This window comes from Fringilla coelebs (assembly GCF_963513975.1).
Source record: "Fringilla coelebs genome assembly, chromosome: Z".
NCBI classification, from domain to species: domain Eukaryota; kingdom Metazoa; phylum Chordata; class Aves; order Passeriformes; family Fringillidae; genus Fringilla; species Fringilla coelebs.
The window spans coordinates 49,767,993-49,791,203 of NC_140031.1; the positions used below are offsets into that span (position 1 = coordinate 49,767,993).

Sequence of the window (23,211 nt, forward strand, 5' to 3'; positions counted from 1 at the left end):
TTAATACACCTGAAGTTTAGTCTATGATTAAGTAAAATCTATAGCCCAAACACAACTTGGAAATTTTGACTTTGCATCCTTATACATTTCATTTACTATACATTTCTTGACCAAATACTTAGATGAGACTGTTTCACATCCTTGCAAGGATGTTTCTTTTACAAGATGGAAGATGTATATCCCCAAAAGCAGTAACCCCACTCTCTCACTCTATAGGTCTGTAGCTTATCAAGGAAAGCCTATCACAAACAGCATGTCTCTGTCTATCAATATATACAAAACACACTGTCTATTTTAGTAGATGTATATGCAGTATACACCTCTCTCTTAGTAATTCCTATTTGACTGACAGAGTTCTAAAGACCCATTGTGTACTGGAGGGAGTGTAGAGTGCAAGCACATGCAGCATCTTCACAGAAATTTGCCACTCTGATAACAGAAGAGCAGACAAAAAAACCAAAAACACCAAGAAAAGTCAGCAAGACTCTTACCTGTTTATCTTTCATCTCCAAAGCATCTTGTTTCTCTTTACATTTCTGGGAAATATTTCTGATTTCAGCAGTCTGCATACAGCAAGATATTTATATTTACAGTCATAAATTCAGTTATATTTGTAAAAAGCAGTCAGATTTTGAATAGCATCTTGTAGATGCATAACTAAGTATTTACTCCCCATTTTACTACTGACAAAGCCATCCTCACCCATTTCTTATTCTTGACTGTATCTGTAGCATGTATAATTTCAGCAATTTTGAAGACTTGCATAACAGCATTCATACTGTACTGTTCACAACCATTCAGCCATAGGTCTGCAAATTTTGGCATGACACATAGAGGAAGCTCCTAATCTGAAATTAAAATACCTCCATCCTTGATTTCAATACAAATGTTACACTCAGGTGCCTACAATTATAAAATGTTCTTGCCTCTTTCTCCAAAGCAATTTTACAAAGAAAGGTGACACTAAAGAGCGAGCAAGGCTTAAGCTCCTAGGCACAGGATGGCCAAACCAGGTTTTGTCCAAGTCATCCTACCTCTGAAATGCATTGTGCTAGAGCTAGATCCTACACAACTGAGCTTTACAACTTGTTGGCTCATGTGTTGGCATCCATGTCTCTGCTCCTTCTCTATCCTCAGCTTCTATAAAGTGGAAGAACAATATAGGTTGGAAGGAATTTCTTGGTATCACACAGTCCCTTCCTTTATCAGAGAATGTTTCATTAGGTCAAGTCGCCCAGGCACTCACACAGCTGAGTTCTGAACACAGAGGAAGTACACCATCCCTCCTCTGAAAACTGAATTCCTCCTTTCCTAAACCCTCAAGGCTGAAGCACTGTGAAGAGAATACTGAAACACTGCAGAAGGATGGAAAGACTCCAAGTAAATCCCAGTGCAGACACAGAAACCAACACAGCACTCTCAGCAGAAGAAACATCTTCCTACAAAAAGTCATACTGAAAACACTAAGATGCATCAAAAAAGGAGAAAATAAAACTATGCAGAATCTTTTCCCTACCCCAACCTCAAAAAAGCCCCAAAATTTTAAGACTCAGGCAGACAGTTTCCATAAAGCCCATGCAGAAGAAATACATGTGGGTCTTGCAGTTGACTGCTATGAAGTACTGATTCTGCTTTTCATTTACCACTGTATTTTCAGTTATATGTTTCTAGACACACCTACCTACAGAACAGACAAACAGCTATAATTGTCTTTATGATTTTCATTGTACAATTGAAAAAGACTGTTTTACACCATTAAATATTGCTAAAAAACTGCATTACATAGTTACTCTGTTCAAATGTCTTTAAAGAGCCTGAAGAAACTGTCCTGAAGATACACCATTTCAAACTTTTCCTCTAAAATGGGTCCATTTCTTTTTTTCACATTCTACATGATACCACTCAAACCATCAAGTGTTACTAAAATTTTTTATTCTAATCCAGAAATTGAAAGGGTTTTAACACAAAGAGACAGGAGAAAAAGTCATGCCATGTCTGGATATATTCATTAATAAAATTCCCAGATTTACTCCACCTTTCCTTACTGTTCAGGTCCTTCCAGACAAAACTACAACTCCATATTTGGCTTTTTGCCAACAAATTTCAAGAAAGACAAAATGAAGATGTGGTTATTTCTGCTCTCATGTATATATCCTCACGTCAAGAGAAAGATTTCAAGAAGCAGTCAGAATTAAAGTCATTTGATAATGGATATAAGCCTGGAGCAAATGATCTGAAGAGAATTATATTCCCTACAGGTCTGGGTATCCAGAAGAGAGCAGACTTAAATACTAAACTTCTTTCCCTTAATGACAAATTGAAACTAATCAACTCTTCCTGGCTTACAGAATATTTACCTGTGAAATTCTAGCCAAATGCCTGCATTTTTACAAAGACAGAATTGTAAGTTACAAAAAAATTCAAGCAGTCTATGAAAAGATCAGGAACTAATCATGACATAGCAGCTTAAGCCATTTTAAGCAACTTAAGTCTTGCGCATTCATATTACATCAAAACTATCTCCTGACAGTGCAACCAGCACCAATTCTCCTTTCCAAGGATGTTTCAACAGCCCAATTCTCAAAAGTATGTGTGAGAGAAATCCATTTCAGCAGCTGAAAAAAAGGTACTGTCATGAAAGTTCAGAAAGCATCTCTCAGATCTTCTTAACTTGCCTGGTATCTTGCAAATAGCTAATGCCATAACTACATATATAATACATTCCCTTACATCTTTTCCCACAATTCTGGACTCTGAGCTCAAGACAAAATAATAATCATTCAATTTAGACTTGAACATATCATTTAACATCAGAAAAAAAAAGGTTGGGAAGTGTCTTAGTATACTACTATATACAGAATAGTACTAGTTATGAATAAAATACAAAATTGTAACTCATCACTTGAAGGCCATATTAGAGTATCTCAGTAAGTCTTCTATAAATTACTAATTTCAAATTTATCCTCTTTTCTTCTTCCTGTATTTTTGGCTACTGGAATACTGTAGAACAAATGTACCTCACCAATTTATTAATGAAATAAATGATTTATTTGATTTATTAATTAAATCAATAATTAATTAGCACATAGTTAACCTTTTGAATATACAGTATAAAAAATCTTTACTCAGCAAGTTTAGATTGAAAAGAAAAATATGCTGCTTCAAGAGTATAAATGAATCATCTCGAACATTCTCTCAAGTTTTCTTCCACTGTTTTGAAGGAAGTGCCTATGCTGAGCAAGCTCCCTGCAAGTTAAAACTAAAATGATCACTGTTTGTCATATAAACAAAGTACAACCTTTAACAAAAAAGATTCCTTTTACATGAAAACAGCCCAATACTTCCAAGGACAGTGATACCAATGATTAAGTAGAACTGCTCCCAGCTTCAATAAAACACAGTAGCTTAATACATATAAGTAAAGCCTAACACAATAAGACCAAGCAGTGAGAACAAAGTTTAGCAATTCACAAGCATGAAGGCATTGTTACATTATGCAAATCAACTTCAATTTTCCAGATGTTAACTTTTCTCTAAGAAAGTGCACTTACCTTTAAACAACAAAAACCTTCAGAACAAAAAGCCCAACCAGACAAAAAAAAGGCAATAGCAGTAAGACTGCAATATTTTGGAACATTGAGGTATTTTGCTTCACAGCATAATAAACTCTTGCAATACTGTAGGACACAAAACCTAAATACATTTGCCAAAGAATTTTCTTATAACATGAGGTACTTGAGTACTTCCTAATGTTGGTATAGCGTTTATCACAACAAAAACAACAATGTTGTGAACAATCTGTAGGAGTTTTCTGTCTGGCCTTTCTGGTCTGCTTTTGGGTTTGTTTTGCTGTCTGGGGCAAGGGCGTGTGTTTTGGCTTTTTTTTTTTTTTTGAGGAAGCACATAACTAGTTTACTAATTCACAGTGTAGTAAATGCCACTGAAGTTTCAGACCCCCATTCTACAAAATGCTTCAATGCAGCAGTCCTCTACAGGTGTCACATGTCTCCACATCAACTCTTCTGAGTAAGTCACTTACCTTCAAACAGAACTCACTACAGCAAACAAATATTTTCATGTGATCATTTAACTTTGGTTATCCACTACGAATTTGTGCAGCTTATACACACAATGACTTCTGCAGTCTGAATAGTAAATACTAGTCAAAAATCCTGCAGGAAATTACAGTACTCTTATTTTTCACACGGAAATAATATTTTTCCATAAACCCAGGAAAAGCACTGCTCAAAAAACTTACATAAATTGTAACATATAAGTAGGTTTACCATTAAATTTTCTTATGCATAAAAATATTCACAACTGACAGAAGATTACTGTCTAATTAAAAAATCAAGTCTTACTTATGCAATTATTTTCTTATTAGAGGAATGCTTTTAGGCCAGTAGAGTTGTAATTTACCTTAAATAAATCACATTTCAAGAAGAGAAGAGGAGTGAACATCCCACAAACCCAAACCACAGAACAGATGAAAACAGTCATCTAATTTAACGGAAGTACTTAACTTGGGGAAACTATTAACATTATACGCCAGCAGATTTTTAATGTACAATGAAGAGAAATTTTAAGATTTGCTTTTACAAAACCAAGAGCAGACTGAAGACTATTACTAAAGTTTTACTAAGGAACATATTCCTTGAACAGACAGAGAAGGCACTGAGAACCAAGGACACAGGTGCTTCAGGAAAATTTCTGCTGAAACATCATTATGACACACTAGGAAAAAAGAGGTTATTACTTTACATTTTACAAAGCTAAACACAGAGCACCTGAAATATTACCTACGTTAAACAAGAACTTCAATACCTACATTATCTCTGGTTTTCATATCCAGATTGTTTAAATTTTCTTCAGCTTCTTGGATTTTTCTTGTCCATGGGGCCTGCATTTCTCTCAGACACTTCAGTTCTTTCTTAACTTGGTTTCGGCACTGTTTCACTTCTTCATGCTGTTCACGAACATTTTCATATTCCTTGGAGGAATTGAAAGTAAAACAATAAAAAACTACTGTATTCTATTGCAGTGTTTTATACTGTCCAAAGATTTTATTTAACTGCTCATAAGTTTTAGAAAAATATCTCTTTCAGAAACTAGTATTAGAGCAACTATGTAACTAATACTGCTACTAGTTCCAATGACAAAGAGTTGTAGGGATCATTCGGTCCCCAGTAAACAAGGACACATTATTAATACTTCTTAAATAATATACAATTCAACTAGCAGAAGAAACAACCTATTTGTCTGCAATTACCTCGTCCCCAAGTTCATGTGGAATCATGGAAAAAACTCCTTAGCCCCTCTCTGTTCATAGTTTGAGACTACTTACACAGGAATCTAAAAGCTAAGGAGCAAATAACCACAAACAATTTTGGGAGAAAGAAAAGGAAACGAGCTGGACAGATCATTAGAGTAAGTAACAGACACAACCACTGCTGAAGTAAACCAAGGGGACAGAGTGGAACATACTTTTGTGAAACTCCACCACACACCAAAAACACCAAAGCCATTGCTATCTAGGAAGTTTAACTCAAGACACATTCATGAGAGAAAAGAGATGGTAAGCAGTAGGGTGACCAAGAACCTCCACTTCAAGAAGATGGGAATTTTGTAGAGGAGGTAGTTTAAGCTAAAGGAGTAATTATTAGTGATTTTTCTGTGTGTTATACTCTCTGCAGAGAAAAAACATTAAAAAAGGAAGGAACAAAAAGAAGGGGAACCTCTCCTCAGCTCCTCCAAACTAAGCAACATATGAGAACAATACATTTCATGACTAAGAAGGGTTCATGAGAAAAAAAGATGTTCAGCGGTCCAGAGAGAGGAGTAGATTCATGTATGCAGGGGCACAGAGGAAGGGAAGGCTGTTTGACTTTGCCCCTAATTCAGAACATATGCCTATTTTATTCCAAGCCCTGGAGGTTATTATTACAATAGTAACAGTGATAGTAATAATAATGTTACATGAAGACCACCTGGAAGCTACTTTTAACAGGTGAATTGGCTTTATGTGCTACCACTTTTTCATAGTTACTTAACTAACCTGATGAATCACAGATAAATCAACCTAGGCTACAAAATCCAAGGTCCTTCTTAACAGTGTCTTTTTCATTAAGTCAAAAAGTATTTGATGAAAGCTGCTGTATTTCTGTGAAGTACAGTCAGTAGCCACTGTTACAAAGTTACAGAGATAAAGGGATTATATTTTCATTTAGCCAAAAGAGCAAGCTTAAAATTTAGCTCTGTTCTAAATAAGGCAATTTATTTCAAGATTAAAGCAAATGCACTCATGTACAATTACACTTCAGATTCCACAAATACGAAGTACAAGTAAGTTCCACAGAACTGTCATGACATGATTTTTACACAGCAAATCCTTTTAATACTTTAAGAAAATCTGACTTAACCAAAATACAGAGATTTTGTGTACCTGTACTCAAGTAACTTTGATGCTTGTAACTACGCACTCCACTAAAGACCTGCAGAAGTCCCAAAGCATTTCAGCTTTCTCAAGAGATATTTGCATCTTAAAACAATGTTTTTCTTAATTGTAAATATGAGGAGAGGAAAAGAAGAATGGAATAGCTTGACCAAAACACGTTTTCAAAACTACATGACATGATTCCAGGAACTATGGAATTCTATGGAACTTAAAGTATATGTTCAAAAACTTATTAGACATAAATATATGTGAAAATGGTGTATAATTCTCCACATATAGAAGCAGCTGTCACTGTCAAGGAAAAAAAAAAATAATCGCTTGACAAAAAAATGTTCCTCACATAAAAAGCAGTAGAGTCTTCAGAATTAAAATGCACTTCAACAGTGATCAGAACATGAAAAAGTTCATCACTAGACTTCCTCTTTTCCTCTATGATTAAAAAACAGTCTAATGTAATATTTGAGTTATCATATTTCTAGGCTGCCTGTTTCTCTATTTCATAACATCATGCAGTGTTTATACATCTGCCTTCCAGCTCACTTAAAAGCTCAGGTATAGCTACTCTGCTTGGTTACAAAGGTAAATTCCACAGGTAGGTGTGTTTAGTCTTCAAGTTGAAATCTGCATTTTGGGGAGGATGGAGCAAATGAAATATCCACAGCAGGAAGAATAAACTCCCATACTATTCTCAACTTCAGTAAGCCCCATTTTAAAACATAAACCCACCAATTTATTCTTAGGACTAAACACAGTGCTAGGTCAAAACAACAAAAAAAAAAACCCCATGCTCTTGTAGAACAATGGAATTCTTCTTTTAGAAAGAGCTTGGTATTTTGCAATGTAAGAGAATACCAAAAATTCTGTCACAGTTTAACAAATCACAAAACAGCAACAGAATGTGAAATTTTATTACAGCCCGTAATTCAAATATCCTCTACCTAGTAAAACAATTATGTCAATGTCCTTCAATTTCAAACGTAAATTAAGTACGTGAAAGATTTCGTGTTAAAATTTATTAGAATTTCCCTATAGTCACTGCTCTTGGCATCTCTAAAGTGCACATTCACCTCCAGTTCTCTTCTCTTTACCCTGAATCTAGTATACACTCCTGATTCTGTACTGTCAATCAGAACTCCACCAAGGTGTCAAAGCACACTGTTGTTTCCATGGATTCAGTGGCCAAAAAGTTACAGTTAACTGAGTGCAACCACTAAAAGCTTTAACATACTGAGCAATATAAACTGTCTAGAAGACAGTTTATATTGCTCAGTAGTGGTGCAGTGGAAGCAGTGGAAATAAGGTGTTTAGTCAGACAATGTCTGACTACATTTCAGTCAGACTACATAATCAGTCTACATTTCTTATGCAACACCAGGCTAACACATGTAGTAAGAAAAAAATCCCACCATTCAGCAAGTACTGACATCACAGAAGGTATACCCTACTTCCTTAACACCTACCACCATCTATCTATTTAAATTGCTACCCCAAAATCCCTCTGCTGTTAGCAAGATGATTTGAAGGCAGTGATGGGATTCCCAGTTGCTCAAGATGCAAAGGCCATAATGCTCTTTGCACAGCCATGTGAGGCTTCGTTATATGCAAAATTGCAAAAGGAAGTTTTCTGCATTCTTCACAAGTAGTAAGTCAAGTATTCTGGAAGTTCTATACCTGTATTTCATTAACTCTATACTTTTATATATAGTATAATTAACTATAAGCTTGCAAACAAGGCAAACAACATATTGTTTCAGTAAACTGAAATCTCCATCAGTTTGAACTGTTTAGAGTCATTTAATCCGACTGATCATTCAACACTAAACTAAGGTAGCATTAAAGTGCTCCTCAGAAATACTTACTTTAATTTGTATAAATCACCTGCTCTTTACTCTAGGTTCCTTCAAATGTGTTTAAATATTTTTCTGTCCAAATGCTAATATTTTTGAGATTGGCAACTTAAATTCAGTGACTTGTCTGTCATGCACACTACACTTCAACTAATAAGTTAAGAGGAACATAACCTCTAAAAAATTTTAACAAAAAAACATTAAAAAAGTTACAGCTGAAGAAGCAGGCAGAGCTGTCTACTAGAGCTTAAACCAGTTGCCTCTGCACAGAATAAAAGGAGTACCGTTCTTGGCCTGCATTACTGGCTTTCCTAACTGTGCAGGAACTGCCTGAACTACTTCTGAAGGAACCTATGCAGGTAGGTATGTAAGCAAACATCACAGTTAGACCACTAACAGAATTTCAAGAAATGGCCCGCTTGCACTAAGCATTAGCAATGATATTCAAATTCCTCCAGTCACACTTCTTCTGAAGCAACTTTTGGCCCATTTCTAATTTCACAGTCTTACAGAAAACAGGTTAAGTGAGAAAAACATTGGAAATTAAACTTACCACCCATGGCCTTTTCCTCTCAAGCATCTCTATTAAGTCTACATGTCGCTTGCATTCATGGTATCTTTCAACATCTTGTTTGTACCGTTCAACCCTCTGTTTCATTTTCTCCAATGAGGTGGTTTTTTCTCTGCACATGTTCTGTAATATATATTTTCAGGTTTTACAGTATCTAAACAGTTCCCAGAAAATAGTCTACATCTCACCTGTACATCAAAGCAGAAATTTAACATCAGAGGAGACATCTTAGTACAGCAGTGACTAGAGGGGAACCATCCAAAATGACATGAACAGGAAAACAAAGGATTAAAAGAATGGCCTGTATGGCTAAGGACAGACATTGCTCCTGGAACACTGGTCCTTTTCCTTTTTGTCTGTCTCTTCATTTTCAAGGAAGTGAGCAACACTAAAGCAAAGGACCATCTTGTTCATAAGCCAATGACTTATAGAAGACATAAAATATCTGTATAGGAAAGTTGTTGCCAGTAAAAAAATCCCAAAGAAAGGAGTACTTGACAACAGGCATCCCTCATCTTTTGGGTCTGGACCATCTGCACACATCTTCATACTTATAAGCATGCGAGTGTCAGAGTGAATGAGTTCTGAGAGAAGATGACCATTATTTGGTAAAATCAACTTACCACAGACTTTGCAAATAAATACCACTTTCTAATTCTGTTACATGTCAGGGTAAAATTTATTTCACTTTTCCTACATTCACTGCTGTCTAAAGAACATATTTACCTCTAGTTCTCTTTCCTTTTCTCTGAAATTTTTCAGTTCACAATGAAACCGGTACATTTCCGGAGAACCAATGGACTTTTCAGTGGCTTCGAGCAACTCAGTCTTACTCAATTTTGTAAATTCTCCAACTTTGTCCTACAAAATTTTTAAAAAATTAAAAATAAATAAAATAAAATAAAATATTTTAAAAAACAGGATTAGCTAGAACAGTGCAATACAGTAATACTGGATTTATACACTGAAACATACTTGTCAACATCACCTGACCTACAGTTCTATGGTAAATAACTCCGTCATAGTTAACGATCATCTCATGGGGTAGCCACCAAGCCTTCCAGAGCATGTTCTCAGGATGCTGAAGCAGCCTTGTAGTATAAATCTTTTACAGTATAATACTATGACTAACTCGAAAGTTAAACCACGTAGAAGTTATTATTAAAGCTGGCAGACAAGGCTATTGGAAGCATTTCTGTTGAAATACTGAAATACTCTGAAATACTCTGTTGAGCAGAGGAGCTCAAAACCGTGACTGATACAAGAAGTGTGCTTGCTGTTGATACACTGGGAGAGAACAAATAAACCAGAACTATCAACACTGTAATACTGACTGAACTGACATTTACGTACTAAAGAGAAAAAGTCCTTTTGAACACAAAAGGTGTTTTACCAGAGTATGCTGGAAGTTTCAAACAAATACTGTATGTAGGTGAAAATGAACGATACACCACCTGGCATATTTTTACTTCTGCAGTATTAGCTTTCTAAACTTTAATGCTCTTTCTGCATGTCTTCTTGAATTCAGCAATAACCTCATGGCTAGGCTATGATAAGGTTTCCTTTCGCTACCATTCCTGATGATCCACACGAACTCAGAAAGAACCTGTCACAACTTTCAGGTGCAGTGTGAGGCAACTTAGGCTGTATTAGCAAGTGCTGCTACTTGAACATGAAGACAGGGAACATCAGCACCTTTCCTTTCAGAGTCAGCAGGTACAAAATTGACCTATTAGTGAGCTTTAAAGGTCACACAGCTCTTCTTTCCTTTCACCATCACATCAGCACGGCTGCCTCAACCCTCTTGTTCTTTGTGCTGTCCCACTGAAATAGGCAAAGTGCTGCTAAAGCTAACCAGTAACAAAATCTTCTTAAAGCACAGCACTCCATTTGCACCTACTGTCTTTCAAAATTGATTCATACCTGAGGAAGAAACTGGCACAAATTGTCCACCTGGATGTTTAAGGCTGCAATTTGTTCTTCTACTGTTTTCAGGGTTGCTGGTTTTCCGTTGATAAACCACACTGATGCATTGTTCAACACATAAATCTCACGTGTGATAAGAATATTGTCTGGGGACTTAAACCTGATTAATAGAAAGAAGTGTTTACACTTTCAAAAACACCTGAAAAGTGTTACACCTTCAAAGGTTACCCAGTGTCAAAGTATTGTTAGAATTTATAGATAGCTAAATATTTAATCTAAATTAACTGGACAGTAGCATCAGATTCTTGTTTTCATGATTCAAAAAACATCCAGTACTTCAGTGATGAACTAAATTCACATAGGAAACATCAAGCATATCTGCAAATCTTAGATCGGAAGTTACTTACATAAATGAGATGCTCATGCTGAATGTAAGAAATACTTAAAAGTTGTTAAAAATATGAAGAGTTTCTATAAAAGCATAATCTGTGTGACATTTAGTAAGTTTTAAAATTGGTGTGAAGGAGTTACAATACATCTTTAAGTATTAGTACACAGAAATACATCAGTAAGCTGTGTATATATACTCAATTAGAGAAAAAATAGCATACAACACAAAAATACTTATGTTCATTTTCTGCTTTTAAAAACCACAGAAGATACATTTGTTTTCATTTAGTTTTCTAGCTCCATACCTATTTTCAACAATTTAATCTGGTCAAGATGCAGCAATAACTAAGTCAAAATCCTGGAGTTTTGGTTTACCATTTTGACTTAAAAATTACCTAGCGCCTGTTAAGCACACTCTTAAGGATGGAGAATATAAACTTGCAGCGTGGCCATGAACATTTAAGAATGAAGTTCAATGCAGAAGTGAGTATGCATCTGTTGCTGGTGTTTGGACTAAGCACCATAGGGATATGATTCTATTTCTTGATTACTGAACTACTACTTCCTGCATCACCTAATTTTAATTTAGGAGACTTCCTTCCAAAGACCTACAAAGCCATGCTCTTTTCTTTCATCATTTTACTATCATAACTTGGGTTTAGCTACATTTCAAGTGTCAAATTCAACAAAGGAAACACATGCCTATAGAACTTCAATTTTTAGTCCCTGTCAAAAAACCAATCTTCTGCATCATTGGTTTCCCATCCTAGATGCTCTCTTTAAACATTTTCTACCAATCAGACAAAGGACTCAACCACACTGCAAGCAAGATTCTCTCCAGAATTTCAAAAAACATTTCAATATATTTATGTTAAAACAACCACACCATCTACCTGAAACACATCATATCTCCTGAACATATTGCCTGGCTGATCTCTAAAGAAGGTCTTATTTGATCATTCCCACAATAACAAAAATGCAAAAATGGACAGACAAAAATTTTTCCAAGGCCTGCTGCAGTATTTTTTTTTTCCCCTCAATAAAATTTTCTTTTTAGAGAAAATAATTTTTCTCTAAAACTCTGATCAGGGTGGCCAATTGTTATGCAAATTAACACAGGCTATGAATCAGTTGACTATCTCTATTTTCTCTTTCATTCAGGCCAACAGACTAGGCTAAGGCTTATTAAAATCACCTGTGCCATAGCAGCCACAAAAAAAGATGCAGGTAGTATTGCCCTATGCATAATGGAATTTTAGGTCCAAAAGTTTTCCAGTTGCTCTCTTCTGCAACAGCTTACCTACAAGATTGTATTATGTGGAATTAGTCAGATCTTTTATTTTACTTCTTTTCTATATGTATGTGATGTTTTCAGTGAGAATGTAGGCAAGCCCCTCCTACCAGCAGCATCAGTATAAGAAAGTGAAGGCAGATCAATCTGTTTTAAAAATTCAGACTTTTGTCTTTTTTCTTTAATAAAAAGAATTCCAAATACCACGTAGCAATGGCAGTAGTGACTAAATCATCAAAACCTTAAATGTAATCAAAAGGTAAACACACTATATAGAACTATCTTTTGCTATGCATTTTTTGCACATCAAGACAAGGTGAAATGCTTCAGAAAGTGAGATCAAGAGTAGCCACCACTGCTTATTTCTTGTGTGATAATTATACAACTTTATGTTCTGAAGCCTGTGGGAATTAAAAAAGGACAAATTAAACTTAAAGACAGACCTCTGCACAACAAATTTTTTTCTCGCAAGTTTGTGAATGTGTGGGGAAATGATCCAGTTAAAAGCCCATGAGGAAAGAGGTTTACTACTTACAGTTCAATTTCCACTATGCCTTTCATGCACCCCTGCTTCACAAACAGACTGACCTACAAAATTAATTTACAAGTTTTTATTGCAAAATAAAATGTATTATCTTATAAGAATACACCTTTGTATAATGGAGCTACTTAACAATGTATTTTATTGAAAACTCACAATTTAAAGCAAAATGAAGCACTAACTAAAAGTAAAGGAAGACACTACTATCCTCCACCATCAGCATTAGAACCTCCTCCACAAGTTAACAATTTCTGATCAACTTCAGCCTCCAAAACTGAACAAACTATAATCAGCAGATCCACAGACAGGAAGAAGTTCGCGTGATTTTGGGCAAAAAGACAAGTGAAAAGACACTGCCGAGTACCTGTACTAGAACTGACAACTCTAATAGCATGAAAATACATCATGAGAACCAAAGACAAATACCAACAATACTGCCATGCACTCAATTCCCATATTCCCATTTGCTTATGACTGAGCATCTTCAAGAGAATATATGCAATCATTCAGGCACCCAGATTCATTGCTCCAAACCTACTCAAAGAAATTGCACCTAACAAGAATATCCAAGAAAGCAAGTGCAAAAATTTGAAAATATCAAGATATTAGCTTCCTATTACAGCATCAATGCATATCTTGACAGTAAAAAGTGAAAATAGAGTACAGCAATCCAAATTTCACTTAAATCAAAGATCAGTGCCTCTTCAGCTGAATTTTCAAGACACATTAGTGAGTACATTATTTCTAGAGGTAGTATGCATTTTGGAATTTATTTTAGACTTCCATCTATTTCTCCTTCAGTTGGAGAGTTGGAGTTTCTCCTTCTCATCAAATGTTTAGGCCATTAATTGGCATTTTTCTACCCCACTCTTAGCCATTTTCAAATAAAATCTCTAGTTGACTCAGACTGCCCTACAATTTAGGCGTTTTCATTTCATAATTTATACAAGACAGAAAGTAGTTAATTAAAATAACTCCCCTTAGTCTCTGGACCAGGTTACTCTTCAATTCAGATGCCTTACTTTCTATAAAAGTAAATCAAATCAAGGAAGAGTCTTTCCCCCATCTTCTGCTAGACAGTGCTCTGAATGCAATTCAGATTAACTATGAAAATTACAAAAGCTCGTAATTACCTTATCAGCTCGCCCTAAGAAAGCAGGTTTTCCAGCCAGTCCCAGGCAGATGGCACAAACAATGCTTGACTTGCCCGTGCCATTAGCACCTACAACAACGTTCAGGTTGGGCCCTGGATATACTTCACAGACAGAGTATGTCCTGGAAAGCACAGTAAGTTTTTGAATTTTAAAACACTATATTACCTTAAAAAAAAAAAAAAAAAGGAATTTGCTTAGAAACATTTCGTTACTTTATTACACAGATACAGTTACCTCATCTAGACTCAAATGTGAAACACCATTTTGTAAGAAAGTTCCAAGAATGAAAACTAACATTTCAGTGAAACACTAGGAAAGACATTCCCACCAGCCAGAGTACTCACCAGAACTTTCTTCAAAATCAGTGACTGTGAAGAATAAAATCCAGCAATAGGATGATAACTTTTTAAATAAACTTACTAGGGTCTCGTTTTATTTTATGGATCAAAAAGAAGATAGAAAACGGATCACGCAGCAGCTTTCTGGAGTTACTGTATCAGCTCATCTCTAGCGTTAGTTTTTTTTTTTCTAACTGCATTGGACATCTTTCATCATGTGCATCCAGAAGGCCTACTGCAATAGTAACTATGGGAAGAGACCAAACACCCATGCAAACTCGTATCAAGTTAACACCCTAAATTTATAAAGAATCATTTGATAAATCATTCTATTCCTGAACTGTGCCAAACACAGAGAGCTGAAACACTACCACAAAAGGAGGAGTACAAAGTAGTCGATGGCAACGCAATATTATAAACCATGTACTTGTGGCAGAGAAGGCATATGAACCCTTAAAGAGGACTGAACTACTATCACTGAGGATTCAATTAACACCTAACACGTGACTCATGCACTACACTACTGAACATTTCAAAGGCTAGAATGGAGCCGTAAGAAAACGGTCCGACAACTTCTGCTGGTCCAAATGCGCCCAAAAACCATGGTATTCCCAGTAGACAGGTGGAAAAAACACGTGCAAAGACCACAGACACTTCATCCTAATGGGTGTCAAGGCCTATCGCCACTGCCCTACGAGCACCTTCTGCAGCCTCCCCTTCTCCAGTGCTTGGCAGCCACCTCCCTGAGAGGCAAAGAGCACGCAGAGGCTGCACGGCCGACAGGAGCTATCGCCTCTGGGCAAGGCTGGCCAGCACCGGGGAACGCGCTGCCAGAGAAGCGACACTGCGCTGACAAACCCTGGGACTCGTAACCCACGCAGCAGTGTCTCCCAGCTCCCCACGCCAACTAAGACGCCTTCCTGGAACACCGCTCCCCCCCCGCGCTCCCTCCTTCAGCCCTCGGTACCCGCGCGACCCCGCTCCGCTGCTAAGGCCCCTCTACGGTGGGGCGGAAGGAGCAGGCCGCGGCCGCTCACGAGGGAAGAAACGCCCCCCCCCCCCCGCTCACTTACAGAAAGTTCTTCATTAAGATCCTGACGATGGAGCCCACTACGAAGGGGGACTTGGACTCAGCACACTTCACAGCTTTCCCCTTTCCCCGCGCCACCTCCATGTTTCCCCCCCCCACCCCTCCTTCCCTCTTGGGGCCGAACCCGCGCCGCGCGCTCGGCCCGATTGCCCGAGGGGGCGGGACTGAGCCGCCCTAGAGCTCCTCATTGGCCAGGAGTGCCGGCGCCCATTGGCTGGCGGGGCGGGGAGGGGCGGGGCGGGAGGTTGCGGCCCTTGTTGCTGGGGCGGCGGCGGCACCGGGTGTCGCGTTCCGCCGTCCGTGAGGGCCGTTCGCCGCCGCGGTCCCTGCGTGCGCTCACGACGTTATTAGCAGCTGGGCGCGTTTAGTTTGGAGAAGACTGAGAGGGAATCTCTCTCATTGATGCGTACAACTATCTGAAAGGCGGTTGCCAAGAGGAGGTTGCTAGACTCTTTTCAGTGGTGTCCTGCGACAGGATGAGGAGCAATGGCCATAAAATGAAGTTCAAGAGCTTCCCTCAACACGAGAAGAGCTTCTTTACATTGAGGGGGGCAGAGCACTGTAACAGCCTTCCCCTGGAGGTTGTGGAGTCTCCTTCTCTGCAGGCATTCAAGCCCCACCCACTTGGACACCTTCCTGTGTCCTGCTGTAGGTGACCCTGCCTTGGCAGGGCGTGTTGGAATAGATCATCTCCAGAGCTTCCTTCCAGCCCTAGCAATTCTGTGATTCAGGCTAATGGTTCAGGTAAATAACATTCCAAGGCTACCTGTCAGACAAGAAAAAGTTCCTGGGTGTTTCTGGTCAGCTAAAGGGTGAGCCCAGGAGGCAGGAATCAAGGCTGAGGCCTCAGGAGAGTTCCTGAGTGGCCCAGACCGAGGAGTGTGGCTGGGGAATGCACCACAACAGACATAGAACTCTTTTCTTTGAGGTGGGATGAGAGTCAGGTTTTCTTTCTCAAAACATGAGAGATGGAACAGGACTCAATGTGTCTGTCACATTGCAAGAGGAGTGTGCTCTCTCCAGGCTTTGCCCTTACACCGCTGCTCCTTCGGAGCGGTGCGTCTGCTGAGGGAGGGCAGTCACACTGGCAAGCTCTGCTCACATCCAGGTGGACAAAATAGCAGGTCTTTTAGTGCTTAGCTTGAGCTGTCTTTGTTAATATTCATGATGGTAAAGTGAAGTTTATATTAGGCTTATTTTGGTGTGACGCCACAGTCAGAATACCATTTCGTTTGCTTAACAAAGACGGAATAACAGTGACATTTTATAACAGTTGTTATTCTGGATTTCTGTTGAGAAATTTCTAAATGAGATCTGAATTTGCCCCTCTTTTTGGAAATCAATAAGGATAATGCTAAAATTAAAACAAATGGGACAATATTTATAGAATAAAACCAATATAATAGGACAGTATTGAAGGGGAAGGCAATAAAAGGCCTTTACACTGATCTCAGGACAAGCTGGGTTCCAGTCCAGCAGAAAGCTACATTTATGGCAATCAAATACAAGCCCATTACCACTTGGGGCATTATAGCTGCTTTTCAAGGTCTCTTTTCATTTCCATTTTACAGATTGTGACACAACTGGGATCAAAGCAATTACTTATAAGGTCTTCACTAGCTTTTGAAGAATTTTCAGACATTGAACAGGCCTGGTATGGCAAGTTTCAAAAGAACTGCTCTTTGCCCCACTGTGGTACTGGTACACCTACTGCAGCAGTGAAGAAAAGAAAAAATACTAAATAAATATGGTCCAGGACAGAAATGAATTGCATGAGAAGTTTCCCATTTAGACAGAGCTGATAGAATATTTTTTTTATCTCACCATAAAACTGAAGTTTGCTAGTGGAGAAATCTTAATGCACCATACCAAGTTTTCAAATGTTTTGTAGCCATTCTTTCACTAGTCTCTGAATTTCCTATTCTATGAACTGGCATTCATCAGACACCTTTCAAATTTTCCTTCTGTACTTTAATTCCTGCCACAAAAATGATTGGAAAGGTGATATTCCCTACTTAAGGAAGAACTTACCTGTTTCTTTGGTTTGTTTTTTTGGGTGAGTTTCTTTCCCCCACCTTTCTTTTGCTTCCCTCCCCCTCCCCTCATCAGGGGAATGCCTTACACCTTGTGAATAAGTATTTAGTTCAGTAATACTGATAAAATCACTGTAGTAGTGAGTTCCCTAGAAATCACTTAGTGGAGAACAGGTTAGAGTCCTTCATTTAGGCTTTATTTTATCAGCCTAAATCTGATGCCTTTGATGGAGTAAGGCAGATATATAAATCTTTAGAGACAGAGCCTAACAGTTGTACTTCATGCTTCATTTAATTTACATACAGAGAACCACCAAGTCTGATTATTTGAACTACTTCATCTTCACTTGTTTTCTACTTAAATAATTTGAGCTGAATATTGATGCCAAAACATGCACTTTACAGAACTGTAAAATTGTGCTGATGCATAGGAAACAGTCCATTATTTCTGTTTGCTTTCCTTTTTGAATAATAGCAAGAGCAATGTGTTTATAAGCAGCTGACTAGGGAGACTGTAGGTACCTAGGAGAGGCAGATAAGATATCAATTCCTTTTGGCTCTTCCTCAGTCTCTAGGAAACAAAAAATGGCTTCAATCTGTGTGGTTAAATAAATACATGAGTATTAAATGTATTACACTGAACAATCTCTTCAATTGTTTCTGCCACCAAAATGAAAATTTACAAAAAATGCAAGGGACTAGATCATCACAGGTACTGCTGAACCTTATAGGCTGTTAGGAAAAGCACATTCTTTGTTCTGAAAGAACCAGGATATGGTGGCTGTAAAAATAATTTCTACCACTCTGTACATAGTTTCCTGCAGCAGTTCAGATTACTTTTTGTTAGCCTTCTTATGTGATGTGATCTACACAATTCATTCTATTCATGTTCAAAATAATGAATTCAGGCTACTTTACTAGGTTAATTTCTTTCTCCTTACACTGATTAGTACGAAATCTAGAGCAGAGCAATAAGATGATACTCAAACTTACATTTTATTAGGAAGTTATAGTAAATTAAAAAAGAAACCTTGCACACAAATATATAAAACCTTTAAAAAACCAAGATGTGAATTCAATTTCCTATTAATATAAATGCAAGACATCTGTGGTTGGGCAAAGTGTAAGTGCATTCTCTGTGAGTATAAAAACTTATTTAATAAAAAAAAAAAAACCAAAAAAACAAGACTCTCATCCCAGAAAACATATGGCTTTAAAGTGTTTCATTTCATATAATTCCACAGGCCAGCATCTTATGCTGAATTATACTGAACACTAGAAGTGAGTTTGTTATTGACAAATATATCTGTTATAGTAAAATAATACACTATCACAAAAAACTGCCAGCAGAGTATTAAGTTTCCCAGAGAGATTTGTCATTGAGAATAATTGCACTTAACCTGTAGGATAATACTAGTAGCTAACACTATTTTCTTTATTATTTCAAAACATTTATCATTTTCTTAACAAAAATCCATTCTATCCCCAACACAAAACATTCACTGAATGCAGATTTAAGATAACACAATACTGGACTTCAATTGTGCAGCTTCCATTTCCTCTCTTTACTTATATACCAGAAATGTTAAAAAATTAAAAATGAATGATCCGTGCAAAATGAGAAGCGTTTATGTAATAACTGATATCTCATGCAAAAGAGGAAATAATATTAAAAAATTATGGTCTAAGAAGCCCTGAGTCAATAATTTCATTGAAAAGGCGAGGAACATGAGTGCTCCAAGTTCTTCCTATGTATTGATGTGTATTCAAACCAGTCCAGTATTTACGTAAATCATATTTTAAAACAGGCAGTTCGTGCAGTTTCTCACATACAATTCTTCAATGTGCTTAATTCCTTTCAGCAGACTGTATTTAATACTCAATTTCATTTAAGCTGTCAGGATAGCCTGATGAGAATTGAATTTCTTCCACTTCTGGAATACAAAGAATGAAGAAATACTGTAATTATTTTTGGTTTTGCATACATAAGAATACTTACAGCAGAATTTAATTAGCATGCTGGATTTAAATGGTACTGTCATGTGTTTTTTAAAAAGTGTACAGCCACTAGTTTACTAGTTGAGATTCTGAAGATGATATCACATCCTATTAGAGGATGTTCTGCACTAACCCAGCAGCCTGATATTAAATTCAAATGGGAAATATCACCCACCCACCCACAAACAAGCACTGTGAATTTCAGGTGTCTCTTACAAAGTATCTTGAAACTTACCCAAACAAGGTCCTGCCTGGAACAGAATATCATCTATAGCAGTGTCACTTCTTATTGACACACCGCGGATTGCCTCAAAAATAATCTGAAAAGTAAGACACAAATTTTCATGAATCCATATGGTGGAAGGGCTGAAAAAAATAATAGCCATGCAACCTATTCAAGGGATACGCTTTACCCCCTCCTCTGCCCTCCCTTCCCCTCTCCTTTCCTCTCCCTTCTGTTCTCCCCTCTCCTTAGACAGACTTCTGGCTTTGCATCATCCCTTCTCCTTGGTGCTCCTTAGAAAGATCATGCTACAAGAAGCTGCCATTTCATCACAGCTCAGTAGCTGTGTCAAATCTGGACAAGCCTACAGATAACTGAAGGAAAAGAAATTACACAAATGATCTTGAAAGAGCCCTACCACTACTGACAAAAAATGATGGCATTTAAATTTAAATACTTTAAAATAGCATTTAAATATGTTTAAAAAATTGAATTCATAACTATTTTCCTACTTGCAACCTATTAATGTCTTTAATAAATCCCTCCCTAACTTCATTTGTAAAAAATTATTTCATGTTCTTCAGGTATCCATTCAATGCTACCTACATTCAAACATTTTATTTTATTATTTTTTTAAAAACAAAATAAAATTTGGATTCTAGTACATACTTCAATATCCCAATTTGACTGCTTCTTGCTTGTTTTTCTTACCTGGTAGTTTGTATCACTTTCATATTCTATCAGTCCCCTTAGCCATGAGATGCTTTGTTCCCCTGTCCTCCTCCACAAAGGTATCTCTTCATCATCCCCTTCCTTTTTTAGATAAACACTTAATAATCCAGTCCCAGCTCCATACATATGATAGAAAAATGTCAGGCACTGTTTTCCAGATGTTCCTCTTAGTGATCTTGAAACTAGGTATGCTCTCTGTCCATAGACCATGTTAGATGCCTCTATATACATGTAGTATCCTTAAAAAGATATAAGTAAATATTAGCAAAGTAGGATACATTATATTGGAATGCTCATTATGCTCAATATACTCATTATATTAAAAAAAACCCCATGATTGAAACTATTTTGATAATGATTCATAGACTTTCTGCATTTGTGAACTGTAAAATTTGAGATACTGTAATAATTGCGTGCTCTAATAATGATGGATTTGAATTCAAAAAGCCAAGACATGATCTAGTCTTTCTAGCAAGTTTATAGTATGATTCAGTCTTTATAGAAAAAGGCAAGTTATTTTATTATGCTGTAATATGAGCTTTAGGTTTTGATTTTTAACTGAAGGAACTTCTACACATATTGAACAACAAAGTCTTTGAAATGGATTGCACTAGGTTTGGTACAAACCAGCTTGGGAATTCTCCAATACACTGTATGAATTATGGATCTACAGCTGTAGATAATCTTTTTTTTCACATTCTCTCTTGACTGCTGCTCACCACCAAACTACAACCTGGCTTAGAGGGGATGTCCTCACTAGGGGTTTACACAGAAAATAGGACTCTTGAGTATCACAAGAGACTCAAGCATCCACTGGCTGCTGTTGTTGCTCTCAGCATTCTGCCTGTTTAACTGATCCTTGGGAATTCCCACTCCCTCTGAAGGAAATCTCACCCCCAGGCCTTGCGGTGACAGGCAGGTAAAGGGACAGACCACAAAAAGGGAACTTTGGGACTGTATGAAGAGTTCCTGCATTATCTGAGTTCACTGTCTTCTGGCAGAGTATACATCTCAAAACAGAACAGTTGCTTTATGCAGTGGATGGGATGTGGGGATGCTCCTCAGTCTTCTCACACACTTCAGTTTGCTCCAGCTGGTGATATCTGAGTGATGGAATGAGGGGCATGAATTTGCCTTCCACCAATTTATGGCCTGAACCCTTAAAACTTGGTTATATCTGTTGAAATATGTAGCCACAGAAAGGAATACAAAGGAAGAATAAACTACAGCTGCTGTTACACCAAGAATTGCACTCTGACAGAGATTGATTCACTGGAATTCTGAGACAGCTGCAAGTACATCTGAGGGTATAATTTAGGCTATGGTTGGTGGTGATGCAGTTTTCTATGCATTCATGCTAATGGGGGTCCTAAATACTTGAACTTGCACTAGTGAGCTTGTGGAGCACATTTTAAAGATCAAGGGCTAGTGCAATCTCTTTTATTCTTCATGTTTTCTTTTAAGTTTGAACCCAAAGAAGTTCATACAGAAGAATCTCAACCCCTTGCACAGCTTGCTGTTAAGAAATGAACTAAGGAATAATCATTCACAGACCAGGCTTAAAAGCCTCTCAGTTTTAAGGTCAAGCTATCAGCCTCACTTCTCAGACTACTTAATGATCCACAATAACCTAGAAAAAAGGTCTAAAGTCAGTTTCAGGGAATATTCACATAAACTGGGAGTTTGGAAGGAGCTTTTTCTGTGGCATCTGGACAGTCATCCTCTTCTTTTATCTCCTAAGGAAAAGGCTACTTTGGGACATGACAGCCCAATTATCGACATGTCCTAGAGATAATTCAGATTAAATGTCATATTCTCAAAACCCCTCATGAGTTCCCTGCGTAACGTGCTTATTTCATTTCATGAGTAACTTTTCTGAATAGAAAAGTAAAAGCTTTATCTTCTGGGTTATAATTTAAAATATTTAATAAATATTTTTTATTAACTGTCAATCTGTGTTCTGAAAGTTCAATGTGGAATTTAACTCACCTACCCCAGTAGTGTGGTCTCCTTTCGGTCCAGTGTAAGAAGTGGGAGTTGGACCCCTCTTCCTGTGCCAGCTCCCACGACCTCTCTTCTTCTGGGTAAACACACACTCGTCTTTTTCAAAAGTGCATTCTCCAGGAGTGGGCAGCAACAAATCTGTAAGGAGAGGATATAGTTTAAATCTTCAAATACATTATACTGATATATGGAGAGATTACATGAGTCATGTACTGCATTTCCTTACCTGCTGACATCAATTACAGCTACCTGGCAGTGCTTGCAATAGTCACAAGCTTATACAAGCTACCTTCAAACTGTGATATAAAATTTAATTTCATTCTCTTCACATCTTTGGGAAAATCTGTGCCCTAGTCTAGCTCAGTGACTGGGATTCACTAGTCCTAGGATTCTTTAAAACAGTTTATTAGTCTTCACAATAGTGCTTTGGACTAGATGATCTTATGAGGTCTTTTGGTTTTAATGGTTGGATTCAATGGTCTTAGAGTCCTTTTTTAACCTTAGCAATTCTATGATTCTGTAACTGTTATAGGCTTTATTATAGAATTACCAGTGTAATTTTCTTTTGGCACCCAAGCAGGTTAGTAAGTCCCAGCATGTATAACATATGTAATAAATA

At 37.4% G+C, this 23,211-nt stretch overlaps 2 protein-coding genes across 3 annotated transcripts in view; both read right to left on the minus strand.

Annotated features, from left to right (window-relative positions):
* The window catches only part of SMC5 (structural maintenance of chromosomes 5), a gene marked incomplete at its 5' end in the record, with an annotated part of 41,068 nt that extends 25,382 nt beyond the window's left edge, over nucleotides 1-15,686 (minus strand). The window contains 8 exons of the mRNA XM_084225902.1: nucleotides 492-563; nucleotides 4,829-4,990; nucleotides 8,855-8,995; nucleotides 9,599-9,733; nucleotides 10,796-10,958; nucleotides 13,015-13,067; nucleotides 14,154-14,295; nucleotides 15,586-15,686. Of these exons, the coding sequence (XP_084082028.1) occupies nucleotides 492-563; nucleotides 4,829-4,990; nucleotides 8,855-8,995; nucleotides 9,599-9,733; nucleotides 10,796-10,958; nucleotides 13,015-13,067; nucleotides 14,154-14,295; nucleotides 15,586-15,686 (969 nt within the window). The remainder of the gene's footprint in view (nucleotides 1-491; nucleotides 564-4,828; nucleotides 4,991-8,854; nucleotides 8,996-9,598; nucleotides 9,734-10,795; nucleotides 10,959-13,014; nucleotides 13,068-14,153; nucleotides 14,296-15,585) is intronic.
* Nucleotides 15,687-18,556: 2,870 nt separating this feature from the next.
* MAMDC2 (MAM domain containing 2) overlaps nucleotides 18,557-23,211 on the minus strand; it is a 54,967-nt gene continuing 50,312 nt past the window's right edge. The window contains exons 11-14 of one of the 2 annotated variants that reach the window (XM_084225616.1): nucleotides 22,578-22,730; nucleotides 20,568-20,827; nucleotides 19,869-19,953; nucleotides 18,557-19,569 (exon numbers count right to left, since the gene is read on the minus strand). In XM_084225616.1, coding sequence (XP_084081742.1) covers nucleotides 19,508-19,569; nucleotides 19,869-19,953; nucleotides 20,568-20,827; nucleotides 22,578-22,730 — 560 coding nt within the window. In that variant the 3' untranslated portion in view covers nucleotides 18,557-19,507. Of the gene's footprint in view, nucleotides 19,570-19,868; nucleotides 19,954-20,567; nucleotides 20,828-22,577; nucleotides 22,731-23,211 lie in introns of those variants that run through there. The other variant, XM_084225617.1, reaches the window with a different exon arrangement.